Source organism: Bidens hawaiensis, unplaced genomic scaffold (genome assembly GCF_021521415.1).
Source record: "Bidens hawaiensis isolate Kalapana, Puna unplaced genomic scaffold, B.hawaiensis_p1.1 tig00004283_1, whole genome shotgun sequence".
Lineage (NCBI taxonomy): Eukaryota > Viridiplantae > Streptophyta > Magnoliopsida > Asterales > Asteraceae > Bidens > Bidens hawaiensis.
In genome coordinates this window covers 1,522,043-1,535,587 of record NW_027491258.1, presented here as the reverse complement: position 1 = coordinate 1,535,587, position 13,545 = coordinate 1,522,043, and the positions used below count along the sequence as shown (strand labels likewise).

The 13,545-nt window shown below is 35.9% G+C and overlaps 2 protein-coding genes across 2 annotated transcripts; one reads left to right on the top strand and one right to left on the bottom strand.

Moving 5' to 3' along the window:
• Positions 1–563: 563 nt before the first annotated feature.
• On the top strand, positions 564–8,225 carry LOC143626184 (DNA mismatch repair protein MSH5-like). The gene is made up of 33 exons (XM_077096333.1): positions 564–589; positions 1,481–1,575; positions 1,719–1,799; positions 1,877–1,949; positions 2,458–2,521; positions 2,610–2,764; positions 2,842–2,943; positions 3,022–3,049; positions 3,125–3,156; positions 3,253–3,310; positions 3,427–3,513; positions 3,770–3,826; positions 4,172–4,273; positions 4,380–4,424; positions 4,504–4,581; positions 4,681–4,731; positions 4,844–4,925; positions 5,117–5,190; positions 5,268–5,367; positions 5,496–5,592; positions 5,698–5,787; positions 5,875–5,939; positions 6,025–6,083; positions 6,233–6,309; positions 6,411–6,497; positions 6,591–6,652; positions 6,725–6,786; positions 6,869–6,922; positions 7,005–7,090; positions 7,160–7,191; positions 7,271–7,294; positions 7,724–7,839; positions 7,929–8,225. Exons 1-33 carry the CDS (start codon positions 564–566, stop codon positions 8,013–8,015), a joined length of 2,388 nt encoding a protein of 795 aa, XP_076952448.1. The 3' UTR covers positions 8,016–8,225.
• A 289-nt stretch (positions 8,226–8,514) lies between these two features.
• Positions 8,515–11,703, bottom strand: LOC143626156 (GTP-binding protein OBGC, chloroplastic-like). Its single transcript, XM_077096317.1, has 7 exons — positions 10,725–11,703; positions 9,910–10,183; positions 9,486–9,774; positions 9,237–9,396; positions 9,051–9,159; positions 8,780–8,915; positions 8,515–8,542 (listed from the first exon to the last, which is right to left on the bottom strand). Exons 1-6 carry the CDS (start codon positions 11,696–11,698, stop codon positions 8,826–8,828), a joined length of 1,896 nt encoding a protein of 631 aa, XP_076952432.1. The 5' UTR covers positions 11,699–11,703; the 3' UTR covers positions 8,515–8,542; positions 8,780–8,825.
• Positions 11,704–13,545: the final 1,842 nt, after the last annotated feature.

The following is a 13,545-nucleotide window of genomic DNA, read 5'->3' as shown; positions in this document are numbered from 1 at the left end:
TAACAGTTTGATAATAATGAAAATATGAGTTCATCTTTCTCTCAATCGGTCTCTGATTTCAGTGTGTGTGCATAATTAGACGCATTATTGCAATTTGCAAGCCAGTTTCCCGCCAATTGCAACTTATTCAGTAGAATAAACTTTATAGTCAGTGATTTAGTAAATGAAGAAGATGAGAGAACATGGGCATGGAGCAATAGAGATTTAAGTTTTATATTAATAAGCAAACTAGACAGGCAGATAGTCTCTCGAATGGCTTTTTAAAAACGGTCGAATCAGGCCTTGCCACGTAGGCAGGGCTACTCCAAGTTTTTAACTAACTTTGGGATTAACAAGTTGATGTTGCTTAGCGAAAGGATTCCCTAATAAAAACTATTTAATGTGCTTTATTAACATTCATTCCCCTGTGCATTCTACCTTCTCCAAGGAACATCTTTGAAAACACATGTTATTTTGCCTTAAGGGAATCCATTTGTGTTATAATTGTTTGTCCTAGCATTTAATAATGCGATATTATGTGTGAATTTGTTTGGTACTAATATGGCTTTTTCATGCAGGTCTATATGGCTTGCCTCATGCATGGTCATAGGTAAGCTTCTTACGTGACAACAGTGCAGTGGCGGACCCAGGATTTTTTGCCAATGGGGTCCCATATTTTCGGTGTTCAAATTTTTCGGGTCGGTCGTTGTTCAGGTCGGGTCGAGGCGAAGAACATAATAAAAAACAATATCATAATAAAACTTTCTTTTCAATCATCACTACCTGAACGGGTCAAAATGGGTCGGGTTGACACATAAACACTTTGTTTTCCCTTTCTTAAACATTTTTGAGATAGAACCTAGATCCACCCTTTCATAAGCATGTGTTGAAAATCATTAACTTAAACTAGTGAAAAATAAAACTGATATTTTAAAGTGTTTGAATGTTTCTAAAGAAAACCATGCATAAAGTTGAAAACAATGATATGTATTTTAGAGGTGTTTGAATGTTTCCAAAGTTATCATTGCAACATTAGCAATCAAATGATTGATTAACACTAAAAATTAACACAAAAAACCAAAAACTGAGCCTTGTAAGACTTGAACTCATGACCTTTCAAAGATAAAACAAGGGACTTTCCACCAGACCACATCAACATTAATAGTATGGGTTCCAAGTATTAAATCTTATGGGGTCCTCAAAAAATTTAATATACCGCTTCTAATAAATTTTTAAAAAACATTGGTGTCCCGGGACCCCGATCCACACTATGTGGGTCCGCCCCTGCAACAGTGGTATGCATAAGCACACTATAATGATCCATTCTTGGTTTAATTATAATAGTATATCATTTAGTTACCGGGAATAATGTGTTCCAACTGCTAAGACTACCATCTTGATGAAATTTCATCTTGTCATCATCATTGAGTTGAAGTTTACATAATAATCTTAAAATTTGTAGTATCCTGCAGTTAACTCATTATGAAAATCATGTTGTCAGGGTTGGAGTTTCCTATTATGATAGTCTTACACGTGAACTCCATGTGCTGGAACTTTGGGAAGACAATACTGCAGAGTTTCCTCTAATTGATACGGGTAAAAGATACTTTTGCTTATCCTCTTAAGTACAATATTTCATCCAAATTGGAGCCAACTGCTTTAGGTCATCATAAAGATCTGGTCACCCTTCCCATTTTCATTGTTAACTTTACTTTACTACCTATTTTATCGTGTCTCAGTCAAGTATCAGATTAATCCTGTGATCATATACACAAGTACCAAAAGTGAAGAATCTCTAGTAGCTGCTTTACAGAAAAATGGTAACATCATAATTTTCTTGAAGTCTCTATGCGTGTTGAGGTTGTGGATTCTGTAATTACTCCTGTTGGTGATGCAGATGGTGCAAGTGAGGCGCATACTGTGAAGCTTATGAAGAGTTCAATATTCAGTTATGAACAAGCATGGCACAGGTATGGTACTATGGTATGCATTAGGAAGGTCTTCAGTTATACAATTTCACCTAATATATGGTCGCAGCCAAAAGTTATTATTAATGATGACTGCTTTGATGGGCACCGAATGTAAATGCATCTGACAAAAATACTTGTCGACTAATGGCTAATAATACTATCTACCTTTTAGCAAATATGAACGTTGGGATTCGATAATTACAGTTCATGGGTATTGTAAATACTTTTTTCTTTTATATGATCTGCCATTGTACAAGCAAAGCTCATTATTGTATACCTTTTGTTATGTAAGTTGAAATATTCAGATTGTAATAACTAATAAGCATAGTTCTAATAAGTAATTAGTTCACTGTTCTAAGACAATAGAGGCATAAGATGAATTTATTTGAATATGGCGTGTTTAGTTGCATCATTTCATTTTGCCTAATGATGTAGACATGCTATCTCTCTGCCTCTAATCTTTTTTCTTAGTACCTATGATATATTCTCTTTTATTTTATCAACACAGATTAGTATACCTCCGGGTAACTGGAATGGATGATGGGTTAAACGTCAAAGAAAGAATCTGCTTTGTAAGTTATCATATAATTTTACCAAGTTTTGTTGTTGGTTTGATGCAATTTTTTTAAACCACTTCATTTTACTTTCTTTTAACTTTAGCTAAGTTCTATGATGGACATTCAGAGTGAAGTGCAAGTTTGTGCTAGTGGAGGGCTTCTTGCCATATTGGAGACAGAAAGAGTTGTGGATACCATTGAACAAAATGAGTGTGGGAGTGTATCAATTGCAATAGATTCTGTCATGCAAATTTCATTGTATCTGATCATAATCTTTCCTTTATTCATACTAGAATCTACTGGTCTCTGTAATAATTTTCCCATCAAAAATGCAGAAACAAATTCCTTAAAGTTGACTCTGCAGCTCACGAGGCATTGCAGATATTCCAAACTGACAAACATCCAAGCCACATGGGAATTGGTAGAGCAAAAGAAGGGTAATCTTTTTCCTAATTCTGTTATTCATGTCTTAAAAGTAAGTACTGAACTACTGATATCTGTTTTTTTTTTTGCAGGTTCTCTGTTTTTGGCATGATGAATAAGGTGTGGAGATTGCATTCTTTATTTAAGTCTGCTTTTCCTTAAAAGTTATAATCTAATCAGTGATTTCTATTATAGTGCGTAACACCTATGGGTAAACGTCTTTTAAGGTAAACATGGTTTCCAAGTTTAATTTCAGTAATTATAAAACTTTATCTACAAGCTTATACCGTTGATGTTGGATAATTGCTCTTTTTTTGTATTAGGACATGGTTTCTCAGGCCCATACTAGACCTTGACAACTTAAATAGCCGTCTTAATGCTGTATCCTATCTTTTGAATAATGTATCAGAGTTTATGGATGACTGATACTCATTTTTCTGTGAATTTATTCCATATCTACTGAAACCCTTGTGAGTTGTTTACTTTAATACATTCAGATTTCATTCTTTATTTCATCTGAAGAACTGTTGACTTCTTTACGTGATACACTGAAATCTGTCAAGGATGTTCCCCACATACTGAAGGTACAACACCATCTTTTTTCTGTTTGATCACATGCTAATTTCTTTGATTGAATTTTTGTTATGGGTCATCCACAACTTCTGGAGTTGCTTTGCATGTACACTATATTACTGCAGTAATAAAAATATTTGTTATCTTGCCATTATGATCCACTATAGCTAGTGTCGAGTCTGTTAGTATGTTATAACTGCTGAAGAATTATTCTTTTGTCTATATCATGTATAATTTTCCCTCATTTGCATTTCTTTTTCATGGCAGAAATTCAACTCTCCAAGTTCAGTGTGCACCTGTGGTGATTGGACTGCGTTTCTGAAGGTAATCTTTGTTCTTCGTTTCATACTTTTTTTAAAGTTCCACTTAGTAGTACTCATTTAACAGAAAGGTGCATAGTGTTCAAAGTATTTCCTTCACTCTGGTCTCCAGTCCTGATGTTTTTGGTCTGAAACACCTTATTTTGTTAAATCTGCTTCTAGAGTCAGGAGCTCATGTGAACTATCTTTGCTGTGTGAATTATATAAGCAACTGGTTCGCATTTATGCGTCTGTAACATCTGTTGTAGTTGTTGATTATTGACATAAATATTAGATGACAATTTGTGATGCTTATACATTTTATGACTTTATTAACTTTTATATAACCATATATGCTTTTATCTTGTAGAGCCTTTCTGCACTTCTGCATATCAACAAGATATTTGAACTAGGAATTTCTGAAAATCTTCAGGAGCAGGCTAACTATTTTAGTGTAAATATCATTGAGAAGGTATTGAATTGTTTTCCCTTGCATGGTAACCCTGTAGTCTTTAGTCTTCTGTTACCATATCATTGCTTTAGTTGACAGGGTATTAACTGATTTTGAATTGTGACAGGCTGCTTCATGCATCTCAATGGACTTAGCTTATGTATACGAACTGGTTAGGTAGACTAAATTGCAGAAATACAGAAAGATATTGAGTTTAGCAGTTATTTTCTGATTTATTGTTATTTTTATAGGTAATTGGTGTTATTGATGTAAATAGAAGTAAAGACAAAGGTTACGAGACAACTGTGAAGGATGGTTTTTGTGATGAGGTTTAGGACATGATTATTGGCTTCCTTAACTACCCATTTTACTTCTTTATGTGCATGTTCCATTCTCTTGACATAATTTTTCTTCATAATACAATGCAGCTTGATGAACTGAGGCAAATATATGAAGAATTACCAGAATTTTTGGAGGAGGTGCTATTAATTCTTGTTACAAATGTTTTGAATGAGTCAACAGTGGAACATGAAACAAAATTATCAACTTTATGTATCATTGTGCTAATCTGATTATACCACTGCTTTATAGGTGTCATCATTGGAACTTGCACGTCTTCCTTACATGTACAGAGACAAGTTGCTTCCACAAGTGGTTTATATAAATCAAATAGGTATGTTACACTTCTTTACCATATTTGATCTTTACAGTTTATTAGATATTAACCAGCAATACTTCATGATCAATTAAGACTTGGAGTTGAGTGGACTGCTATCTTTTGAAACAAGTTGAGCTATTGTTTCTCAAATGTTGAAATTGAAGATGTCTTTCATGCTCTTACTTTTGACTAATGTTTCCAAATAGGATATTTGATGTGTATTTTTGAAGAAAAGCTAGATGAATGCTTTTTAGAGGACCTTCAAGACTATGAATTTGCTGTAAGTTGGTTACTTTAAGCAATTACTGTTTGTGAACAAGTTTTTCCTAAATTGTAAAACATGTGTTCTATTTCTAGTTCTCAGATGAAGATGGTGATGTTAAAAGGTTCTACTACCACAATGCAAAGACAAAAGAACTGGGCAGCCTTCTCGGAGACATATATCATAAAATTCTAGGTATTAAAAAACATGCAACTTTCCTGTACTTTATAATGAATTTATATACACAACTTTTGGAGCAAGTTCATATATGTTTTAATAAACATTTCTTGTTTCCTTTTTCTATTTACCCAATCCTTTCCAAGACATGGAGAGAGCTATCACAAGGGACTTGGTGTCATATATTCTTGAGTTCTCAATGCATCTACTAACGGGAATCAATTTTGCAGCAGAACTTGACTGGTCAGATTCATTCTCCTCATTCCTTTTACTTTTTCATTTCCATAGAAGGCTTCTGTAGCATGGTACATTGTATGATCTTGGTTATAATTGCTCGTGGATTTGTAGCTTTTTGTCATTGGCGTTGGTTGCTCGTCAAAACAATTATGTAAGGCCCACGCTGACTGCTGAACCCATGCTTGATATTCGTAATGGAAGGTCAGAGTTTTGTGCCACTTTTCATAATTGACTGCTTAAGTGAATTCATATGCGTTTAAGTAGGTAGTAACAGTTAGCTGGTTCTAGACATGTTTTGCAGGAAATGACAGTTGACACTTTTATTCCTAATGATACGAAGATAATTGATCAGGGTATTGTTTCTTATTTTATTTGAATTAGAAATTGTTATTACATCTTAAAATATCTTTTACAAGTTTTTCATATTTCATTTCTCAGGGAATGTTCATATCATCACAGGACCTAATTACTCAGGCAAAAGCATATATATAAAGCAGGTAATTTCTATATACCTTATGTTTCTTTTTGTATTTTTTTCATATAAACTTTCCTGCTGAACACAGTCACAGAAATCAGAAGTTGTTACCAAGATTGATTTTTTTTTTCAATTCACCAATGACATTGTCATTTATAAATTAAAATGCAGGTAGCATTGATAGTTTTTCTTGCCCACATTGGAAGTTTTGTTCCAGCAGATGCCGCGAAAGTGGGTTTAACTGATAGGTTGGATTTTTCTTTATCCTTTTTCTCTTTATATATATCATAATAATCTTCAAAAATAAATTACTAGTACCTGGTTGACCACCATTAATGCCAAATGACAGGATTTTCTGTGCTATGGGAGGCAAGCTTATGACTGCTGAACAATCCACATTTATGATTGATTTACACCAAGTGGGAATGATGCTAAGGTATCTTTTATGGAGCCGAATGAGATCTTATCATCCAACCAAGAAATATTTTATATTTTTTTGAAGTTTACACTGCTATTAAAAACTTTTAAGGCATGCTACTTCTCGGTCATTATGTTTGCTAGATGAATTTGGCAAGGGAACTCTTACTGAAGGTTAGTCATTAACGCTCTACGTTTAATTGGTTTTGCATTGTACACTAATCATGCCCCTATTTCCCGTTGTAGATGGTGTTGGTCTCCATGGTGGAACTATTGATCATTTTATCTCGATGTATGATCCCCCAAAGGTTTGTTACTCTTTAACTGTCACTCGTTTCTTATAACTTACGAAGTAGATCATATGACTATATGAGACTGTTTATGGTGCAGGTTCTAATTTGCACTCACTTGACCCAGATTTTTGTTGATAGTCAATTATCTCAGGTATGCAACTTGAAAATTTTAAAGTTTCTAGAACATATCCATGTCTGACGAGTTAATATTTCTATATATTGACAAACACCAGTCGGATAAAGTCAAATACTACACCATGAGTGTACTAAGGCCCAACAACAGTAGTGAAGACCTTGAGGAAATTGTATTTCTATATAGGTAAATCAACAATGTTTTAAAACTTACTTTATTAGACATGTAGTTAATTTGACTTCTTGTATATATCAGGCTAGTTCCTGGACATACACTTCTTAGTTATGGTGAGTTGGTATTTGCTATTCACTTTTGGTGTTTCTGTTTTTATTTTTGTTTGTCACTCACTTTAATTATCGCTTTCAGGTCTTCACTGTGCTCTACTTGCTGGTATGTTTCAACCATGTCGGGTGCCTTTAATCCTATGATATCATTTTGTTAATTACCACGATGATTTGCCAAATATTCTTAGGATATCAAGCTAAATTTTTCTAATAATAATGGTATCAGTGTATTCCTTTTCTTGTAGAAATCATATATTGACAAAAGCGGGTTTGGGGGTTGTTGACCTCCGACCAGCTAAACTATCTATCAATAGGGTAATGTCAATCTTTTCTAGTAGTTTGACCCCTCAAACTGTGACGGTATAGTAGTGCAAATGTAAAAGGGTGTCTATTGTAACCCCAAATTAATAAAATTTGTTCTATCGACCGAAGGAAAATGCATGAATTTTCGTTTAAAGGAAAGTATTAGTTGTAGAATGATATTACTTTTCTTCTTTTTCTTTAATTGGGCTTGTGATATTATACAATCCTGTAGGTGTTCCTCAAGAAGTAATTCGGAGAGCAGCATGTATATTGGATGCTACCACTAAAGGGGTACATATCGATCTAGCATGTGATGAAAAGCTAACAGCTCAAGATGATCAATATAAGGTGCCATATTCAAAATATTAGATATATGCATTACAGTTGTGTTTATCTGTTTGCTCATATTAACTATAGCAGTATGAATCAAATGACAGGATGCTGTGGAGAAGATGGTAGCTTTCGATGCTATTAACGGCGATTTGACCCAGTTCTTTCAAGATATGTGTCATAGTCAACCTTGATTTTTGTACCTCAAATCATTTTTGGCAGATATGTGTCCTGACAGTTACTATTTAAGGTTGTAGTGAGCATCGTTTAACAAAACATTAGGTCATATGTTTTAATGACTGACCCTAATGTAACTCTTTATAACAGGGATTAATTGTATGTGGGTGAGACCTAGAGTTGAAGCACAAATGTAAAACACAAAACTCTTAAAAGCATATTGATATAACATATATAGCATATTGAATGCTCAAACTATTACATATATCCCTCTCTTTTATATGATAAATATAAATTTGGCAGGTCGAGTCTAAATTATGAGAAAGTGAAATCATCTATCTAAGAACCAACTCATAAAAAATTTATATGTTTTACAACAAAAAATAAATAAATAAAATAAAAACTGCTAGAATCAGGGATGGACCGTGGGCTCGATATGATGGGACATTTTAGCCAACCGTCTATGGCTAAGATCCTGCCCTGCTGAGACATCCTTCCATTACTTGCATAACTCATGCATATGTCAGCCACTGCATGTAAGCATCTACATATTATTAGGTTAAGCAAAGTGATAATAATAGTTAAACACGTTTTAAGCTAGTGAAATGAGTCTCCTAAATACTTTAAGCTAAAGAAGTAGGTAACAAACTAACAATATTAGCCTACCCTTGGATAATTGGTTTTAGTTTTGTTGCACTAGGATGAAACTGATTATCCAATACTTGTAAGTCGCGATATTAAAATATATATGAAGATAAGTATGTGGTCGTATAATGCACACCTTCATATAATAAACCAGCGCCTTTATTTGACTAGAACAAAATGGTTTATTTCCACTCAGCCCATTTCACAGAATCTGTTGAGATCTTCCTGTTAGGGCCAGAACTGTTTGGAGAATCATGCCATACCATTTCCATCTACCATATACAAAAAGACATCAATCAGCCCAAGTATGTCGTGCATGTAAACATTTGCACAGGTGGCAAAATGAGTATGTCAGTCGAGTCCGGTTCGGATAACGGGTTTGAGTCAAAACAAGTTGGTCGACATACCTCACCAATGATGACTGTATCACCTTCTTTCACACCACGTTTAATTAACGACTTGTTAACACCACATGCATCTAGCACATGCTGAAACCTTCTATCAGAATCCATATATCTGTTGGAGAACATGTACATTTCAGTATCATTACAAATTACAACAATATTAACCAAAATAGATTGAAATAAACTTACCTCCAGTTAGTCATTTGAACAAACCGTTGCAAGCCAGCTCCTTCAATATGCCATGTATTCGAACTACTATCATGAGAGATCTGAAATTCATTAATGGGAGCCGTCCGTTGCTTTTTCACCATTTCAGCCACATGACTAAAATGCATGGGATCTCTCCAACCTACACGCAACAAAAATCATCAAAAATTTTATAAAATAAAAAGAAAGGGGGCAGATGTCAATTTTAACAAAAAGATGAAAATCACTTACTTTCTCCTTTTTTATCTTCAATTTGTTGGCGTATAAGTTCATAAGCTGCAGTAATCAATTCTCTAGTTCCTTGTCTATTTATTGCACTGATGCAAAACGGTTCAATCCCACGTGATTGAAGGTGTTTTTGGAATGATTCCCATTTTTCATATGCATCAGGGAGATCCATTTTGTTGTATGCAACTATATACGGTTTTTCAGCAATTTCAGGACTGAACATTTCCAGTTCAAGCCGAACTGCATCGTATTCATACTCGGGTTGTTGAGATGAGCCATCAACAATGTGTACCTAAGCCTCCATTTATATGACAAAATTATTAATTCACAATAATATCTTAAAATGCATCAAATATGAAAGTTGGTATAATAGCAAATAGCAAAATAACTAAATAAAAATGTGATGTGAATATAAAAAGAGGTATACCAGAGCCGAACATCTTTCGGTATGCCTAAGAAATTCATGGCCCAAACCAAAACCTCTGTGTGCGCCTTCAAGTAAACCGGGAAGATCTGCTACAACTATAGTTGAATCATAATCAAATGAAACAACACCGAGATTTGGAAGTAATGTGGTAAAGGGGTAATTTGCAATGTTTGGTTGAGCCGCACTAATAACACTTAGGAATGTGCTTTTTCCTGCATTTGGAGCTCCCACTATTCCAACATCTGCAACTAGTTTTAGCTCTAATTCCAACCACCTGCTCAAAAACACCAGTCACAAATGATCATCATCCAAACCTTCAAGACGGTAGCAAAGTGGCAGACGCTAGAGTCCCTTGGCTCGTTTATCTTAACAAGCTGAAATGTTGAGCCCAAGCTTGACTTGCCAAAAACTCGAGCCAGTTAATGGCTCGTCAATCAGGCTGTTTTATTTATTAAAAAAAATAGATTTTTTTAAAATATTATAATTCGTACATACTAATATATACAAAAACTAATTAAAATATTTACAGCATACACATAGTTTAGAATTTCTAAACTACATATTTCATGGTTCATATACATTAAAAATTAGATTATAACTTTGGATATGGCTTAGAGTTACAAATAATATACATATATAAATTTGGGCTTTTATTTGAACTAGTCAGCTACTGAGCCAGCCACGTGTCGTGCCAACCTAGGCAGAGACTCAGCTCGTTTAAAGACCGATCAATTTCGGCTAGTTTACAAACAAGCCTATTTCAAGTGAGATTTTCCAAGAGCATAAAAGCTGAAATTAAAAGAAAAATAACTCACATTTCAGGACCTTCTTCCCCATTCTCCGCAATTCTCGGCACCTTATTCGTCCCCGACTTAAACGAAGCATTCCCCCTCCCACCTCTCCCACCCGGCAACAATAAAGCGCGATCACCCGGATGCAACAACTCCAACAACACATCTCCAGTCACCCCATCCTTCCCAGCCGCCCTAACCACCGTCCCGGGCGGCACCTTCACCACCACATCCTCCCCTTTCGCCCCGTTCATCTTACTCCCCTGCCCATGCCCTCCCCGCCCCGCCCTAAAATGAATACTATTCCTAAACGGCAACAATGAATTCATCGAACTCTCCACTTCCAAATACACATTCCCCCCTCTCCCACCGTCTCCACCCGACGGCCCACCTAACGGCACAAACTTCTCCCGACGAAACGCCACCACTCCGTTCCCACCGTCACCCGACCGCACGTAGATTTTCGCCCGGTCGAAACATCTCATCACCGCCGGAACCCCTTTCTCCTTCTCCTTCACATCCTCTTCCAATTCCTCGTCGTTTTCGGACCCGAATTCGTCTAACACATACTCCTCATCCTCGTCGAATTCGTCATCCGAACCCACCTCAAATAACTCAAATTTACCGTAATCAAACACTGACCCATCATCAGATTCCACCTCCTCTACATCATCTTCTACCTTATAACTATTATTATTATTATTGATTGGTGGGTTTGATTTCTTTTGTTTATTAATTTGAACCGGTGGGGTTAAATCGGAGAGTTTGATTTCGGAAGAAGGGTTGGAGGGGTTAATAAAGAAGTCGTCTTTGGGTGGTAAGCGTGTAAAGGTGGTGGCTTGGCCGCCGGAGACAGAGGACAGAGGCGGAGTGTTGAGCTTTTTGGTGTTAGGGCTTTTGAGCGTGGGGTGTTTACAGGGTGGTTTATTATTGTTGTTGCGAGCTTGAGCGTATGGAGATATGAAGGATATGGATAAGGAAGAAGAAATAGACGCCATTTTTGGGTGTTGAGGAAAGTGGAGTACGAGTATATTACTACTTGCAGGTTTTAAATTTTAATATAAGATTTGTTTTGTTTTTATTTTATTTTTAGTAATTAATAAACCAGTTCATTTTATTTTAATTTTTTTTTAAAACGTGAACTTTTATAAATAACAGGCAACAAGACCGAAACGGGCCCCCTCAACAAGCTAGAGGACAATCAGAACACCCCTAACCAACAATTAAAAAAAAAGGAAAATCTACACCAATTTGTCCAATTTATAGGATCTTTTTTAGATCTAATAGTGTACCAGAGAAATCCTAACGATTTAATCTCGCCTTTAACTGAGTCTATCTTGATTTCTCTCCTTTCGAAAATTCTTTCATTCCTCGCTTTCCAAAAGCTCCAACACGCTATAATCACAATCCCGTGGAAGACTTCCTTAACCTTATCCGGGAGCCCCACCGTCTTATGCATCTCCAGGACATCCCTAACTGAGAACCCAAAGATCGACGGGACCTTGCACCACTGACTTAAATGATCCCGCCACCAAACACCCTGTCGTAATATGATCGATCGTATCCAGCCCTTCTTCGCACAGGGGACATAACCTTCTCACACCTTGAATATTCCTTTTGGCCAACGCTTCCCAAGTTGGAACGCGGTTCATCTCCGCCCTCCAAGCATGAATGTTACATTTATCCGGGATCCACTTACACCACTTCATAACATAGTTACAACCATCATCTCTATTCTTCGTTAAAAGTTTTTTAACCGAGTTGACCGAAAAATCTCCAGCCCTATCTCCAAGCCACTCCCACGAGTCTGAACCACCAGCCCGAACGGCAGTGACAATGAGTTGAAAACAACGCTCCCATTCGATTGTTTCCTCATTCGTAGATGGTTTTCTAATCCACTCCCACGCCCAACTGAAATTGTAATCTTGCCTCCAAAATCGATCACTAACGCAACAATGTTTATTTTTTTTTCCAATTTAAACAAATTTGGAAGAGCTGACCTTAAAGTGCAGCTCCCAACCCATATATCAGTCCAAAATCTTAATCCCTTACCATCGTCAAGCTTACCTTTAGTCAAATCTTCCAATTTCCTTCCATCCACTTTCAAAGTGTTAACAACCTTTGCCATATTCTTCCAAGCTCCACTGTAATTTTTATTAACCGGGACTATATCCCACCATAACTTTTTCCAGTGAATCGCCTCTACCACTTTATACCAAAGCCCCCCTCTTTCTGTTTTATACAGCCAACTCCATTTAGCAATTAGGGAATTATTAATACTTTAATTCTCGATATACCGAGCCCCCCTTTATCTTTAGGAAGAGTAACCCTCTCCCACGCCACCCAATGTATTTTTTTAGTATTATTGGACCCGCTCCAAAGAAATCTTCTTATTATTCCTTCCAGTATTTCCACCACTTTGCTCGGAGCTTTGAACAATTCATTTCATGATTCACTATGTTGTTAAAAAAAATGAATAATAATTTAAGCATAGGTAGGAGTTCCGATCAAAACTTGTTTCGAGTTTATATGGTTAATATTCAAAATCATCTTATCTAGCTTATTTTTCTCGAAATAAAAAATGAAAATGATATACATGTATCATAATTGTAAACGTCAATGTTGAAAAGGACCAATTTGCGTATTGTTTTCCACATGATGTTTTTCAGTATTCCGCAATCAAGTTGCATAATAACGTGTTTCAACATATTTAAATTATCGTTGGTTTTTCAACCCCGGTGTTTTGCTTTCTTTAGGCCACCAAAATCGTTGGGCCGGCCCTGGTGGTATGTTCGTTAGTCTAACAAAGATAAAGGCATGTTTGTACTCAAATTGATCTCCATCA